At 42.3% G+C, this 17,604-nt stretch overlaps 2 protein-coding genes across 15 annotated transcripts in view; one reads left to right on the top strand and one right to left on the bottom strand.

Annotated features, from left to right (window-relative positions):
- The window catches only part of PLEKHA7 (pleckstrin homology domain containing A7), a 156,488-nt gene extending 153,474 nt beyond the window's left edge, over nucleotides 1-3,014 (top strand). For all 14 annotated transcript variants that reach the window (XM_065838381.2, XM_071808939.1, XM_071808940.1 and 11 more), the window contains one exon: nucleotides 1,456-3,014. Coding sequence is in view for 1 of the 14 variants with exons in the window: in XM_065838380.2 (XP_065694452.1) it covers nucleotides 1,456-1,478 (23 nt within the window). In the remaining 13 variants the exon portion in view is untranslated. The remainder of the gene's footprint in view (nucleotides 1-1,455) is intronic.
- Nucleotides 3,015-10,823: 7,809 nt separating this feature from the next.
- Nucleotides 10,824-17,307, bottom strand: C5H11orf58 (chromosome 5 C11orf58 homolog). Its single transcript, XM_065839503.2, has 5 exons — nucleotides 17,171-17,307; nucleotides 16,819-16,899; nucleotides 15,385-15,445; nucleotides 13,536-13,645; nucleotides 10,824-12,388 (listed from the first exon to the last, which is right to left on the bottom strand). The coding sequence occupies exons 1-5, from the start codon at nucleotides 17,228-17,230 to the stop codon at nucleotides 12,179-12,181; spliced, it is 522 nt and encodes a 173-aa protein (XP_065695575.1). The 5' UTR covers nucleotides 17,231-17,307; the 3' UTR covers nucleotides 10,824-12,178.
- Between the last annotated feature and the right edge of the window lie 297 nt (nucleotides 17,308-17,604).

Below are 17,604 nucleotides of genomic sequence, written 5' to 3'. Positions count from 1 at the left end.
TGTGGTGAAGGGAAGAGTCACCTCTGCGCTCTCATTAGCATGGGGCCAGATTTTCAGCAGCGGTTTGGCCAGTGCTGGCACTGCGGTGGCTGCCGTAGGGGTGCGAGGCGGTTTTGCTTGCACACAACATACGCAGTTGCTGTGCAAGAGAATCCAAAGTGCCAACAAAGTTGTATAAGCAGGGGGTTCGTTTATAGGCTGGTATCTTACACATGAACCATCAGCCGAATCTTAATTGAGGTGAGCTGAAAATTTGGCCCTTTGTAACTGTTTAGTTCTACAATATCATGTTTCACCTTTTCTTGCCTTTGATGTTTTTCATTGAATTGTGTTAACAGAAGACTTTATTTTTGTGTCTAAGTTATTTTGCCACTGCAAGTATTAAAATTATCATAGTTTCATTGTCCTTATAAAGAAATGTGTAGCATTTCTTTCCAGGATTATTTTCAGAGTTTTCTCTGTTTGAAACAGGAAATCCTGTCCCTAGCGAAGACACTCCCCTTGCTTCCATAGTTCCCTTTGAAACTATTCTCACCTCTCTTATTTCCTTTGACCTGATTTTATTGCCTGATATTGGACAAAAAGATAAAACGCAGATGAAGTAGGAAAGAGGGTTGATTTGGGTGAATACCTTAAATACCTCAAATAGTGTTAATCTTGTGATACCTTTGTTTTCATTGCCACTAATCTGAGTCAAATACCTGGGCGGAGGGGGGGAGCACACATACCAGAAAGACCCAATTGGGCAGTGACTTGCCTTCTACAAGGCCTGAGAAAAATGGCAAATTTACATCAAGAAAGGTGTGTAGACGTTAGGAGCCCCTACAGAGCTTGATGGAAACAGCTGTTTGCTTTTCCTGGTTCCGTTTATCTTTCTGAGAATGAGATTCTACCCTCTTTGCTGTGTCTGAATACACTTGGCTCTACCATTATATCCATGGATATACTGGTTGATTGTCACTGTCACATGAGTGCTTTGCATACAAGTAACGTACCCTGGTGTGGCCTCAAGAACCCTGAAAAACAACCATATGGGCCCAGGACAGCAAACTTGAGCAGGGGGCTTGGACCAGGTGACCCTCAGAGGTGCCGTTCTACCCCAGCCATTCTGCCATTCCAGATTGACTTAGAAACATGTATCTATCACATGTCTATATAATTATACATACATATATGTGTATGTATATATATGTATCTACATATATATAAAAATAAACCTACACTTCCTTCAGGAAAATTATCAAGAAAATAATTGCAATAACCAGCAACAGGCAGTTTGAACATGAGCTCAGTGGCATCATGAGATAATTGTTCATTTAATGTGTCTGTATGAATTGTTCATTCTGCCAAACTGCAGAAGGCTTTAATAAAAAACTGTTTGCTGAAAGTGCTTACTGCTGGGCAGTAGTTTGCTCACTTTAATATTTAACCATGTTTTATTTTACTTCACGCTAGCCAAAGCAGTAAGCGAACACTGACGTAAGACTCAAAGCGAATCCCGCCTAGAGATGCCGCGTGGAAGAAAGAGGATAATTCGTTACCAGCTTTCTGTGAAGGTGCTCGTCGGCTGATGACGTGTTCTTCTGGAAATACATTCAGAGAATAATAGGGGGATTTTCTATGAAAATGAGGAGAATTGCAAATCATTTTATTTTGACTTCAGTTTAGTTCAGACTTTTTATATGAATAAATGGCACTTTTAATAAACTCTGTAAAATACTGACAATGTATTTTTAGAACATTATATTTTAAAATTTTTTTTCAATCAAGGGCTGAATTCATTTTAAGAGAAACGACTTGCACAGATGTTAAAAGATGCTGTTACTTCCCCCTCAGGCTCAGATGCACAATATAAAGTTTCATAGAAAAAATGTAAATTTGAACAAAACTAGAAGAACATTCCTAGAACATTCCTAGGGTATGGGTAGAGCTAATGCAAGTGAGAGGTTTGCCAAAAGGGTGTTTTGGATTGAGTATTTTTGTATAGTTAATAACCCACCCTTTTGTCTGTTAAATAATACATTTCAAGGAACTATTAGCTTGAATTTCTAAATATCAGTAACCACTGTTTAGCTGAAATTTTCCACAAAAGCCATAAGGAAAGCCAGTTTTAACTCCTGTTTCCTTTTTTGATTCCACATGATTAATGTATTGGCATCAATACACAGTATACTAGGTTGCTCTTGACAGTAGTGCTGCCCCTCAATAACAACCAGCTAACAAATCCTATTTTTTGAAAGCTGAGATGTGGAAGAAGAAAATTTTTAATTCAAATATGTGAACTAAGCAATAAAATATAATAGCATGTGTCATTTTACTAGTAAATATGTATTTTTCTTCTGATTTTTTTTTTCAATAAACATTGTGGTATGATGTATTGACTACTATTTATCCTGGAAACAGCAAAACTAATGTAATGTGGCACCTGCTAATTCCCTGTGTATGTTCACATGGAACTTCACTTTGCCAAACTTCGAAGTTCAGTGTTTTACTTATAGGGCAGAGGGTGAGGTAGTGACATAAGGAGAAAATGAGATTAAATGAATTGCTGCAACTACTTTACTTGAAAAAAACAATGTGTATGCATTGAATGCAAGACATGAAATACTTTCCCAATATTATGTAATCATCAGTTGAGTTCAGCTCTGGATGAGAGATGACTGAGAACTACTTCTGCAGTATTTTGTGACAACAGTAACTTGTTTATTTGTTGTATTCAAGTAATAGCTACAACCCCTTGAAATTGATTGACCTTCGAGTTTCAGACTTTAAAACAAATCATATATTAACACTATACTCAAAAATATTCCTAAAAGTATGTATTTAGCTAATGCAATTTATTTTACCTCAATACTGCCAGTATCAACTTCAAAACCTTTGCCAAAATAATGATTTATTTTTGCCTTTATAAAAAGTTTTGAAAGCATAAATGAATATTTTGCAAGAAAACATTAATTTAAATAAAATGTAACAGTTTGGAAAATGGTATATATTAAAATATTAACATAACTGCCTCCTATAGCTTCTGTCTTGTCTGTTCTCTTATCAGTGTCCATATGGTTGAAAATCCAGAGTCGTTTGTACTGTGATCACATTTTGCTCTTCTTTGGTTCAAATCCCATTGAAGTTCCCCAGTTCTGCGCTTGTTTCGCTGGGATTCGGATCAGATTCCCCCTACACCAAACCTGCCTTTTTTTTTTCTTTTAGAAATGTTCCTTAGCATTTGATTAAATCTTTATTCTTTAAACGGAAGATTCTTCATGGTTCTCCCCTAAACACTATGTCTACAATAGTGTCCTGTCTATCTTGTAGATACATATTGTTTGTCTGACATATTCTTAGCCCTTTAGTTTCTGGTGAAATTAAGTGTCAAAAGTAATTTCAACAGAAACAAGCAGAACCTGGAGGCATGGCACAGTAAGTTGTGAGCAGGGGTGCCGGGCGCGGGTCGGCGGGCATGGGGTGTAGCAGGTTTCGGAAGCAGCGAACCAGCCGTGACCGACACTGGAACGTTCCCTCAGACAACACCAGCGTGATGGAGACCGCTGGAAATGCTTGATTCTTTTGAAACTTAATCTCTAGTACAAAATGTAAAGAAGCAGTTAGAAATATTTCTGTGGTTGGTGTTGACTCTGCGAACTTGAGAGTGAGTATTTGAGAATGTGAGTGCTTGACCTCCTGATGCACGCAGGAGAAACTGGGAGCTGAGCTGCTCGTGACATGCTCGTCCTGTTTCTCAGCGCACAAAGGAGCCTTTGACCGCAGGTTTTGTGGTTCAGTGGAGCTGCATTCTTCCTCCAGAGGCTTTGTTACAATGAGGGGAGAGCTTGTGGCCGAAACTGGCGAGCAAAGGGCCTGGCCCTGGGATCCGCGGCCTCCGGGCTCTGCAGGGAGGGAAGGGGCTGCGCGCTTGGGCTCTGCAGCAGGTGCGGGGTGTCAGTTCTCTTTCCTGCGATCGCACACACAAAATCCGCTCATTCAAGCTTGCATGAAAGAGAAGGATTTTACCCTAAATAACTACACAGTCAATGTGCTTAACACATCTAATCTGAACATTTTGGTCGGTGTCCATAGTTAAACCTGTATTTGGGGAAAAAAGCTATCTACTTTTTTTTTTTTTCCTTCCGAAGCTTTTTATTGAATATGTGAAATGCTGTTCTCTGGTGACCATGTTGGTGGGCTTTTTTTCAGGGATAGGTGTAGTTTTTAAGTAATTAGGGCTAGTTTTCATATGCATATAGTGTCTGGTTTGTGTCGACTTCCTTTTGCAGTTCCATTTCTTTTAATAAAAATGCTGTTTTGTAGGTGTTACATACTACTCTCTAATACTAAGACTAGAAATAAAATGTCTGCTTTAGATCAATATAATTTTGGTCAGAAAGGGGCTTGCTTTTTTCCCCTCTGCTTATTAAGCAGCTTAAACATTTGGGATTAATTATAATTAAAGAAACAGAAACTCATTAGAAAAGCAGTATCAGTTCTTCTTTTGAAGGAGCTGTTTTCTAATTAGTGTTTTGTAATGTTATACCAAGCAGAAATTATTCAGACTGCCCTCCCTTAGACATTTGGTTTCAGTTTCTTCAACTAAAGTTATTAAAATTTTAATGCACTGAATTTATAAAAGTACAGCCCGATACTCCTAAGTAGCATTGTGTTCACCTTTTTGAACTTGCATAACACCCCCCCATTTTTCACTACTGTTATGTTGAGTTTGTATGTATTGCAGGGCTGCTAGGAAATCCTGTAGAGCTATAGGGCGGTTGCTTGTCTTTGTATGTGGATATAAAGCTGTTTATGTCGAAGGGCTGAACAGCAGCAGTAGTTGGAGGCATCCAGACTGCTGTGGAACAATTGGAAACCAGCCCTGGCTAGAAGGGTTTTCCTAAAGTGACTGGGTTAAGGGATTCTGTTCTAGAAAGTTGCTCTTGTGTGGAACTAAAAGCTACAGGAAGATGCTGCTGAACTTGTGTGCTGCTGTTGCAGAAAAATTGTCCCAGGTGCAGTGAGGTGACCTCAGGGACCCCTTTGGAGGGGGAGTGGTGTTTTAGGAAAGCAGAGCACTCCCCATGAGTTCTGCTATTGTTTACACCACTGTTTTTCCACCTGCACCACTCACTCATCTGATTTCCAGATCTTCAAATATACGTGTGTATTTTATATCAGCGTCAGTTCCCCTCTGTAAAACTGCATATTCCCCATGTGTCTTAGCAATTAACTTGTGGATGTTTTATGAAGGAAAGACCAAATTTACTTAGTGTCAAAGCTTAGAAAATATAGAAGGCATGATCTGATGTTACTCCTCTGATTTATGTCTGTCTTTGGGTGTTTTAAAGTGTTTGCTTGTGCCGCGTGTGTGTCTATGTATGGCACAGTTGTAAAAAGAACAAAGCCATGCACAAGAAAAACATGAAAAATGCTGTATTTTCCACACCTGGTAAACATTCTCATTGGTTAGATGGCTGTATTCAAAAGGCTAAGACTTTTATTGCTCTACTAGCAAAAGCAACCTTTCTTCATAGTGGAGCAGTACAAAGAAAGAGCACAAAAAATACACACATCACAGTGCCTGAAATTCTGTTTGAACAACGGTATTGATTGGGTCTGACCCCTTTACATTTTTTTTCCATTATTTGAAAAGGTGCATCTAACTGTAGCTGAATTGAACCAACCGAGATGAACTTTCCATGAAAACTTCTGGAGATATTTCTTTAGTTCAAAGGTTTGGAATTTTAAAGAGCATTTTTAATACAAGCCTGTTGAGGTACTCTGTGCAACAACTGTACTTTGAATGTTAAACTACAGGTAAACCTAAGAAGAAGGTAAAATTATAAAGCCTACCATGAAATTACTGGGAGATGGCAGAATAACTTGGAGTGCTAATTATAAAAGTAAATAAAACCAGAAAGTATTGCATTTGTGCGCTGTTTTCTTGTTGTTTTCTTGTCAGTGCTCCTGGTTGCCTTACAGACACTGTAAAACAGCCTCCAAAGAAAATGCAAACAGAATTAGGCACCTTTTTGGAGCAGTTATTGATGAAAATAGCATTACAAGATGTAAGCTTAGAGGACAATGCTGGTTTTTTGTTGCCAGCTAAAAGCCTTTTACCAGGTGCTACAGCATAAGAAAAGCGCTACAGGAATGACAAGATTAAAAACACAAAGGTGAGTAGTGCGTTTGTAGGAAATAATGGCAGGGATGCATCCGGAAACAAAAATAAGTAAGAGGCTTAAGGTGAGAGTGGAGAACAGCTCAGTGGTTTGAAGTGAGAGTAAAAAGATTGAAGGAGCTGGAATACATGGGCTTGAATGGACGCAAAACGCTTTAACAAAGGGACTCAACCTAAATTGTAAAGGAGGAGGTAAGAATAAGGAGTAGCTGGCAGGTGAGGATGTGAGTCCAGTGTCCCAGTACAAAAAAAAAAGTAGTGTTGGTTGCAGTGGGTGAAGGAGAGAATCACTGATGATTTAGTGTTCTGCCAACAGGACACTTGTCTTTTCTATTGCCCTCTGATGTGCTCTGTTTTAAGGCAAACGGCAGTTACAGATGGCTGGTGTGAGTGAAACTCTCTCTATGCCTGTAGAAACAGCTTGTCCCAGAGCCAGGGCTGGAGAAGGTTGGTCCTCCCGGTCACAGAGCCCGGTCAGGGTGAGCTGAGTGCTGCTCGCTCAGCCACTGCAGCGTGCCAGGGCCCTGCAGGGGTGCGCGTCAAGAGGATGGGGCCAGACTCCTTTCAGTGGTGCCCAGTGACAGGATGAGGGGCAATGGGCACAGACTGAAACACAGGAGGTTCCATCTGAATATGAGGAAAAACAACCTTACTTCAGGGGTGCCAGAGCCCTGGAGCAGGCTGCCCAGAGAGGTTGTGGAGTCTCCTTCTCTGGAGACATTCAAGACCCACCTGAACACGTTTCTGTGTGATCTGCTCCAGGTGAACCTGCGTTAGCAGGTGGGTTGGACCAGATGATCTCTGGAGGTCCCTTCCAACCCTACCCACTCTATGATTCTGTGGTGTGTGGCTGCTGCAGTCTCTGGCCTCAGTTCTATGACGTTGTCTGGGGGTTTGGGCTGCCTTGATTTTATCTCTAGAGCCAGAACTGAGAGAAGTCTTAACATGGTTTTCCGATTCCTCTCTTGAGACACAGGAGGTTTTTTGAAACCCTGGCTGATGGCTTATGCAAGATGTAACCCTAATGAAACAAGTGGCTGGTGACTTCTGGTTAAAATTAGTTGTACCGCTCGGGGGAAGGAGACTGACGTCAAAGAAGTCACTGCTAATTCTATTTGTCTCTTGTATTGTCTCTTTTGTTGGCTTTTCTGACTGCTTAGTTCATGTTAAACACTTCTGTGTCTCTGCTTCTTCCACACTGCACCTTTGAGCACATGTTCTCCCAGTAGGAACAGGATTTCGTCTTCTGCCCAACATGGCTGTCGAGTGTCTGTGTGTATGTGTTGGGGGTGTGAATGTGGACACACACACACATGTTGATCCCATTCTCTGTTCACTCCGCACTAAGGCACAGAATCGGCAAAAGCTGAGTGACCGCTGCTGAGCCAGGTGCTGGGTCTGGCTGCTCTGCTCGCTTCCCCAGCCCCAACCTGCATGAGACGCGCTGGGGGAAGAGAGCGCGACGTCTCGTGAGTGCAGCTGTGTCCCCTGCCTTCCTCACTGCCTGCCCTGTGCCTGAGGACTCCTCAGCTGTCTTCCCCAAATCCAACTGAAAAGTGACCTGGCAAATGATTTTATATGCAGATTTTATTTAGGATCTGGGTAGTGGCTTCATCAGTTGTCTACTGAGTAAATGTGTTATCTTTTTTGTGTCTAATATAAATTTCTTACGTTAAGAAGAAGTCTTTTTGCCAAAAAAAAATGTTTTGGAGAGAGGTGTTCTGTTACTACATCCTTACAAACAGTTCACAATTACTAGACTTTAGTGGATGTAACAGGAAGAAGGACACTTGCCTGCTTTAGTGGATGTAATGGGAAGAAGGACACTTGCCTGCAACCAGTTAAGAATCAAAAGCTTAACCTGCATTTGTTTTAAAGCTTTAGCAATAAATATGAGGGTGAAAAGGAGCCAGTTCAGATTATCAAACCTTTCTGCAGCCTTTAACATAGCTCGATATATTTGTGTTAAGAACACTTACTCATGGTAATGGTTTGAGAGAAAAAAGTTTAAAGCAAGGAAGTTTTTTCAATATGAGCCCCCCCGTATTACTTGATTGATGATTCAAAACCTTCTTCTGATGTATGTTAATTTCTATTTTTTAATTTTTTTCATCCTAAGCTATGGACACCATAAACAGTACTCAATTTGGACAGATAATAGCACGAACTGTCAGTGTGAGCTCATTCTGCACCTACACATCAAAACCAAATCAAATTAAATTAAATCACTAGGCATTTCATTTCTTTAATGCTGTGCAAAAACTAAAGTAGCTTTCATCTATGCATTGTGATGCCGTACACCTCCGTACTACTTGGGTATTTTTCTCAGGAAAGGTGCAGTTGAGGTGGCAGTTTTAAAAGCAAACAAAACCAACTTCTGCTTTGTCCCTTCGGCGAGAGTACCTTGACACATGTCCCTTCTCTTAATCCCCCAACAGCTTCCAGGAGACTGATGCAAGTAACTGTGCCAGGCTTTGATTATGAGATATTGCTCTGCCACTTATTCTCTTTGTCTCCTGCAGTTTACAGAGGCAGCTTCAGTGCATAATTTAATCCCTGTTCTGGGGACTGTAGTAAATCCACAGAGATTTCTACCAACCGTCCTCTCTGGCATCAGAACAACATGTGCACGTCTTCTTTGATGTGAATTCCCCAACCGGAGCCTTAGAAGGACCTATAGCTTTGAAGCTGGCCTATAAATTGTGCTTTCAGGAATCAAGTTGTCAGCCTCCTCTTCAGGAAGAAAGGAGAGTAAACTGTAAAGCAGTTGCATAAAGTTACAGGGCAACTTATAGATCTGGGTTCCTTGGCCTGGAAGAATTCCTGTACGATGTTGACAATCCCTGTTAACCTGGATGAGAAGCGTCCTCTGTTGTGAATGCAGGACCCTGTGGGCAGCGGGGCTGTGATGGGACTCATCTGGAGGGGTTCCCTGTTCCAGGGCAAATGGCAGGGGAACAGGCACACTGGGGCTTTTGGCCTGTTCAAGTGTTTTCAGTCTCCCAAAGTCAAATGCTGATTTGAGCTGAGGAATTTCAGTGGCCAGACCTTGTTTGCCCTCTTTGTGATTCACTGTCTGCTTATGTGTTCTGCTGTCATCTCAGGGAGCTCCTTCCATACCAATCTGAAAAAGCAAAGATCTGGCTAGAGTGAGCCAAGACACCAACCTTTCTTTTTCATGTTTGTTTTCCTAAATTTCTTTTTTTCAAAATGTTTTTCGTATTTTTCTTCACCATGAGGGTGGTGAGACACTGGAACAGGCTGCCCAGGGAAGCTGTGGATGCCTCATCCCTGGAAGTGTTCAGGGCCAGGTTGGATGGGGCTTTGAGCAACCTGGTCTAGAGGAAGGTGTCCCAGCCCATGGCAGGGGTTGGAACTACGTGATCTTTAAGGTCCCTTCCAACCCAAACCATTCTGTGATTCTGTGTTCTGTGTCTCCAGTGACAGCTGAAACCATTCTGCTATCCATGCCACTGTTGCTGGTGCTGTTATACCAAATGTTGCTAAAACTGACTCCTGAATTAAAACCTTTGCTGTAGAATTTACACTGAACTAAATCAGCCTTTCTCAGTATACATGGAGAATCTTCCTGGACAGGCTGCTTTGTAGATAAATCTGCAGTATGTTTATAAATGTTACACAGAAACAGACATGATTGTGTAAAACACTTCCTATTTTGAGCAGATGAGTGCTAGGTAAGCATCAGAAATTACCTGCACCAAACCTCATCAGCTGTTCACAATATTGGATGTCGTACTTTGAGCAATCAAAGTTGTTTTGATTGTTTTCTGGTATGATTATTTTCTGCTACCAGAACAGTTTCTTTCTCTTTGGAACTGACAGCCAAATCTCTTTTACGAGGCAGGAGGCTGTAATCAGTTTGGGGTAGAGCTGAGTGGCAGAGGATGCTGAGCGTGTTTGTTGAGGCAGCCTGTTGTGTCGGCAGAGACCCTGCAGGACCTGCCAGCTGGACCTGCCTTCGCTGGGTCTCCAGGTTGGTTGCAGCATGAAGAAAAGCTCTCAGGTGGGGTTCTACTGTGCCCTTTGAGGGGAGTGGGAAAGCAGCAGGGCTCTGCCCACCCAGGTGCTTCCACAGCAGCAGCTCCCATCACCTGCTGAAAGTGAGTCCCTGTTTGATGCTGAGCAGCTGCCGAGGGAAGCGGTGAGAGCAGCGAGAGGGTCAGCGCTGGACGGGGAAGGCAGAGGTGAGTGTATATGCGGCATTGTGTACGTACACCTTAATTTTGTAATTGCACTCGAGGCAATGAACAGCCAGCAGCCACATCTAGAAGAATTTAACAGTGAAATGCTTGTTTAAGTGCAGCTCAAGTGTCCAAATAGATAAAAAAAAAAAACCCTCTGGTATCTATTAGGGAAGTTAATCAGCTGATCTGGGGAGGGCGTCAAGCTCTCCCCAGAGATAGAGCAGCTTTCCTAAGTCATGGTGTGAGCTTTTCTTTCTTCACCATGTACAAGCAACTTTAATCTTTGTCTGTGTATTTAGAACCTTGTTGTATGGGGAAACCAAAAAATCCATACAAATAAAGTACAAATCATTGACCGTTAGTGGCTGTTGTAAAATTGTTCTTAAAACTGAATGACTTTTTTGTACTAAATGCAAGTTTAGTAAAACAGCTTAAAAAAATCTGCACTCAGCTTTTATTTACAATCATATTACTTTTATTTTTTCCATAATGTAACTTATTCCAAGTCCTCCCCCAATAACTGATGCTGCAATGTTTACGTTCAATAAACCTATACAATGATCGTACATACTACTGCTTTCATGTCAGCCAACTGGCTTGCAAATGTTGTCTGCATGTCATAAATTGTATACAGAAAGGGAACATTCTCCACAAGCATCTGGAGTGTTTCTTGAAACACTGTTGTGGCAGCGTGAGGCTGTACCAGAGGTACAGATCAGATGTTCTGCTCTCCCAGCAAGGAGAGGCAGTTCATCTGTCTGATGTACTGAGAAGAAACAAAGTCTAAAATGTTCCGATATTTTATTAATTACTCAAATCCAATAAACTATAAATTTGCAGAGGAATGGATGTGTAGAATTCTTGCTTGAAGGAGTTATTGCAACTCCTGACTCTTTCAGCGCATCAATTTTACTCGAGTGGTACAAACTTTTTGTGAGAGTTCACTGAGAGCTCCAAGTGCAGGTACAGGGAGAAAAGGAAGAAGGGCTTACATACTTAGCTCTGGATTCTATATTTAAAAAAGCTAAATGATTTGTATATCCTTTTCATTATCAAAGTATATTTTCTCTTTTAAAGTAATCTGGTTTCTTCAGGAGGCATTCTTTTTAATAATAGTTCAGTGCTACAACCAAGAGTCAATAATTCAAAATTCACTCTTTTCTGCTGTTAAAGGTATGAAGAACTACAGCTTATCCCCCTCATTATAAAGCCAAAGAAGCAAACAGAGCCTTCTCTTGTATTATGTGTTTCTAAAACATCTCCCATGCAACTGCTGTAGGACTTCAGATGGATACAGTGGTTAACAGTCACAAAGTGAGTGATTTCTCCTCTTAGCCCTGTCAACACTAGCATCTATAGACAAAATCATTGTTTAAAGCTCTAGTACATCACAGAATAGTGCTGATATTGGTACTTTACAACTAATGCAACATCCAGCAACTCACATGTAATCTTAATAGTTAAAAATTCAAGACTGGGGCACTAACTAAAGAAAACACAAACATGAAGTTTCCTAATCTGGCATGGAATAAGGAAAGGGGTAGTTTAGATAACATTCTACAGATTGGGCAGGAACAAAAGGAATTTATTTCTCCATCCTGTATTTTATACACTTTACAAAAACCAGTAATATCACTGTGCCCATAAAAATGTTATCCATGGCAACTGAAAGCAAATACTACTTGTTGTCATCTAACAGGGTCTTTTTAAAATCATAATATAAAGATTTGTGCTGTAGCAGTCCTCCACTTTGCACTGGAACAATAAGGCTTACTGTACTTTAAATACAAAGCTGTTACATCTGCAGTTATGAACCACTGGCTTTAACAAACATCATTTTATAGTTGCTTTTTGCTTCTTTTTTGTTTTCTGGAACGTCAGCTTCATCATGTTTTTCAGCAGCTTGTAGCTCCTCTGCAGACTCCTCTTGCTCTGACTCAGAGCCACTTTCAGAGTCCTCTGAACTCTCCTCAGAGGAGTGTCCCGCTGCCTCTTCGTGTTCTTCACTGTCCTGAAACTACAAGTTCAGATTATGAGACAGATAAACCGTTATTTCCTGGCAACTCCACTGCAGGTTTTTAATACAGCTTTGAAAATTTCCCAGTGAGAATATTTGCTCCTTTCATTTTAATAGTCAAATGGACTATGTTGCTAGACACAGGTCTTTACTATACAAATTATTAGACAGAAAGCAACTCTGCTGAAGTGGTTAACCATACCAACCATGACATTCATGGCTTCATCAGCAACATTCTTATCTAGTTACAGCAGAAATCCTAAAGACAATTATATGAGCTTGAAAAGTTTCAGGTCACATCAGTTTAGTAATTCCTTACCTTGGTGTACACAGTATATCATGGCACCTTTTTTGTCACTGAGTGAAACATAACGAATTCATACTCATGACTAACCTTTGAAAATAAGTTTAGCACACTGCAGCATGAGGACTACCAAAGTAATCCAATGATATTGCTAACAAGAACAATCCCAAAATGGAATTTTACTAAAAAGCAAAACCTCCGTGTCTGTAATAGTAAGAATTCCCAGCACTGCACACACAGGTTGGTTTACTCACTCTGGGAACACCAGCTATGTTTTTATGCAGTAATTGGTGCTAAGAGTTCACAACAGATGAATTATTGCACCTTTCAATTGGCAGATGAAAACATATTCCTAATAACCTAATTCTGTTGTTTTTTGTCACACTTATCTTCCTGCTCATTCCTACGGAATTCCTTGTAAAAGACTAGTCATGTGTGAGCTTGCTGGAGGACTCTGTATGGCAAATTTCCCTTGTCTGACCTCTCTACAGCCACTCACTTTTCAGGATCATAGAGAGGTATGTGCCTTATCACAAAAAGAAGCCAGCAACAATGCAGATGGTTATCCTGCCACCTTATGCATTCCTTGGCAACACCCTGATTAAAAATATCTGTCTTGACTACTAGGGAGCATTAGGCATGTCGTATCACTTTTCAGAACAATGAGAAGCATCACTTGCTTCCGGGCATCTAAGTGGCCACCATGGTGTACAAAATCACAGTCAAGTGCCTGCAGTGAAGTTTGTCCTTTAAACCAAATTCCAGAATTTTGCCAGCATTTGTGTATCATCTTGTCCTAGTGACGAGAAAGCCAAATCATTATGGAAATAAACAACTTACTACCTCATTGAAACCCAGTCCACAATGGCGCCGGTTTCGTCCAGACATCGTGCTGTCCATGCTTTGTTGGTACTGAGACTCCAGCTCTTCATTCATTTTCTTGTCTTCTTCCCCTGCATTGTCCAGTGTACTTTGGTTATGGTTCATTCGAATTAACAAAGACATCAAATTACATGAAGTCGTATTTTCAAAGTTTATCACTATATATGAGGAAAAAGTTTAGCCATCTTAAACTACTGGATTATTGCATACAAACCATCAGATTTATAAGCAACCATATCAAGTTTGCAAGTAAAACTGCTTTGATACAAAGATGGGACAGCAAGTTCCTAAGGCATGAAGCATTCAGAGTTGTACCATTCATGGTGTATGTTCTACTAAACAAGGTAAATGTAAACTGTATGATTTCTCTGTGCCTCCTGCCAATACTGCAACATGTCACAACAAGGAGAAAGTTTCTGACCTTCACTCCATAACATGTGATTACTATGAATAAACCATGATTAACATATATCAACAGAAGCTGGGGCAACGCTACCACTCTTGTTTGCAGAGCTGTATCTGAAACTATTTCATAGCAGAGAGGTTACTACAGCTGTGCATTTTTCTATTTTTAGGAATTAGCAGAAAAACTAATTTTCAAGCGCTGCTTCTACAGGCCCTTTACTTACTTGTTTGAATAGGTAAATGAAGAGTCATTTTTACTGGGGAAAACTGTGGTCTAAAATAGTTAAGAATCCTCTGTTCTTGTGAGAAGCAGGAAACTAATTCTCCCCCAATAAGCCTACAATGCTCTAGTTTTTAATTTGTATTTCTGTAAAATTAAAAGCTTGTATTGCAAATTCATGTTTCCTCATTTGGAAGTTAGAGCTGTGTGTTATTGTAAAAAGGACAAAAACTGTATGTTGGACAAGCAAGTGTTAAGAAAACAGCTGTTCTGATTTTTTGTTAAAAACCAGCATCTTAACTTCTTGCTAGTAACAAAGCAGTATTAGTTCTTTATGAGCTCTTAGCGGAAGCATCACCTCCCTTCTAGGACATTCAGGTGTAATGAAGTGATTCGCAGTCACTCTGCAAACTAACAGCAGAACCTGGACCCAATTCTCAGGCTTCTTTTAGTGTTTGGGTCCACAGGTAATTTTTTGGTCAACTGAAAAATTACTAGTGGAGCATATCAGGGAACAGAGTTTTCTCTATTCTATTCTAGACACCTTTATCAAAGCTTCTCTCAGGCAGTCAAGCCCAGCTTGGTTTCGATGTACTGTGACTTACTACCTGAGCAAGCCTGATAAGAAGTTACCACGGTCATAACATAAAATTATTGCTGATTGCCAAGATGACCCTGCAGATCTTTTCAGCTTCTGCCTCATTGCTTTAAGGCAGAGATCTTTCTATTTCACAGCTAATCAACTGGTTGAGGGGAGTAATCAATCCTGTTCTATTCCATACACAATGATTTAGATGTTTGGATATCCATACCTTGCAGCAAGTAAGAAGTGTAATACTGCTAGGTACCAATAGCAATACAATTTTACTTTCTTACTTTGATAGCAAAATAAGACTGAGGACTCACAGGCTCTGATTCCCAGGGCAGCTGTACACAAATGTAACTAACTGTCAAGTACTTTGTTGAACTTGGACTTCAGAATGCAAGTGCAGTCAGAGAAACTGTTTGTCAGTAATCTAACATGAGAAATTAGGAACTTCTGCAACTCTGCAGCCTGACCTGTCTTCAATTTCAGCCATGAAACCTATGATCCCTCCCTGCAACATCTACAAAGCTCAAAATACTGGGATCTTCCTAAAGAAGTGTTTGATTTCCAACTTTGTATCAGCTCTTGGATCAACTGACCTGTCCTGAAGTGAGAGGTTGATCTGTGGTCTCCGATAACAAGGCGGCCAGTATGTTCTTTCTAAAAGAAAAGGTAGTTTGTTTTGGAGCTTTAGGGTCCACTGACAGCTCTGCCAACATTCTGGACATCGCGAATGGAAAAGGTTTGCTGTCAAACCTCAACAACCAACCATAAGACTGTAACTCTTACTAGCTAACAACTGCTGCCTGTTGATGAACTTGTTTCACCTTTGTGTCGTTGAATATTCTGCAAAAGAAACCCCAACAACTAGGTAGTCTTTGCTCTTCCACATCCCAAAGCTGGTTCTATTTCAGTCTGATTCTTGCCACTCCAAAGATGAAGACAAACCATGCAAGCAAGTCAGCTAAATGAGGAGCAACGGTAATCATCGGGCAGGAAAACTATACTATACAATGCTGGACAAGTGTGAATTTAGTTTCTGACAATTTACCCTTTGGGTTTCTCTTTTTGCCACTACACAACAGTTCAGTCTGTGCATCTTACGATGATCCCACTTTTAGACTGGTCACAGTATCAGGTAAGACCTTCACAGTGCTCATTAATATATTGGTTCAGTAGTTGCTCATGAGCAAATATCTTCCTATAGGCAAGGAGTGGCATTACATGGGAAGCAGCATTAAGTATCCAAATAGACATTAAGGTCAGTAATAGTGGGATGTTTTAATAGGGTATTGTATTTCTATCTCCCAGGGAGCATGAACTTTAACCTCTTTAATACAGTAAAATATTTTTGCTTACAAAAATACTGTATTCAACCAAACAAGCCAGTAAAAGTGAAATTATTTTTCTTGAAGGTAAACAGAATTGCAATATTAAAACATTTCATACATGGAAAAAGCACAATTACATTTTACTAACTCTGCAGCATTTTTTACACAAAGCACAGTATAAATATTGGTTTAGAGCATTCTTCTCTTTAAAAATATTTCCTGAATTATTTATGTTTATTTTTTCACTGATTTAGTCTATCAGCTACCCTTTAAAAAAAAAAAAACAACTCTTCTAATTAGACTTTTACAGACTTAGTGCAAAGGTTTGTTAGTTTGTAACAAAGACTCTCTCAGAAGTGTCTACAATAATATTATTTCGTCTGAAAGTGCAAAGGTGTGGGATGGGAGGGAGCTGCAGAGCAGAGACCTGACAATTTCAGATGGATGTTTTGTGTTACCGCTGCTGACACAACAACTGCAACCGTGAAAACCGAATCCTCCTTAAAGGAGAGTCCCAAAGTGAAACTGCCTTTGCACGGCATCTTTTTCCTGGGTGAGCGCCGCGGCCTGCAGCAACCCTCCTTCTGGGGAGGTTCCGTTTCACCGCAAACAGCAAAGCCGCCGCGGGCAGTGCGGGGGCACGCTCCTCCCGCCCGGGTCCCTGTGTCCCTGCGGGGGTGGAGGGGGGCGGGGCGGCCTCACCTTCCCAGCGCCCATCAGCCGCAGGAACTTCTGCTTCCGCTCCTCGTTGCCCAGGTCCGCCGACTCCCAGCTGCTGGAGCCCTGCGGGAGCACACGCTGACTGCGCCAGCCCAAGGGGCGGGCCCCGAGCAGCCCCTCACCCCCCGCCACAGACTTCCGTGGCGCCTCCGCCCGCCGCCGCCCCCCGGGCGGCCGACAGCGCCAGAAAAGGGGCGGCCGAGAAGGCCGCGGCCTTGCCTGCGTCCTGCCGCGGGACTCGGCCGCCGTACCGAGGCCTAACCGCGGCCTCCCGCCCGGCCACCTCCTGCCCCCCTCCCGCCGCGCAGCAGCCCCAGGCCCCGCGCCCATTTACATCGGGAGAGGCCGCTCGCTTGAGGCCGTGGTGGCCCTGGGAGTCCCGGCCCGAGCTCATCGCCGCGGCAGAGTGACCGAGCCGCTGTGCCGCCTTCCTGCCCGAGCCCCGCCCCGCCCGGCGGCGGTCACGGCGCGGGCTCTGCCGCGGGACACGCCGGGACTGGTAGTTCCCGCCCGGCCCTTGGCGGCGCGGCGCGGGCAGGTACGGACTACCCGTCCCACAAGCCTCCGCGGCGGGGCCGACTCTGCTCGCTGATTGACAGGGGCGCGCGGCCGCTAGAAGGAGGCGGGGCGCGGCAGCGGCTCGCGGGCGCAGCCGTTGGTTGGGAGGTGGTGTCGCCCGCGCGCAGCACTGGGCGGCTGCGAGGGGGGCTGGGCGTTGTGTTGGGGGCTGTGGAGGCGTCGCCGCCGGTCACCGGGGCTTCGCCTCGC

This window comes from Patagioenas fasciata, chromosome 5 (assembly GCF_037038585.1).
Source record: "Patagioenas fasciata isolate bPatFas1 chromosome 5, bPatFas1.hap1, whole genome shotgun sequence".
Classification (NCBI taxonomy): domain Eukaryota; kingdom Metazoa; phylum Chordata; class Aves; order Columbiformes; family Columbidae; genus Patagioenas; species Patagioenas fasciata.
This window is presented reverse-complemented; position numbering and strand designations above follow the sequence as displayed.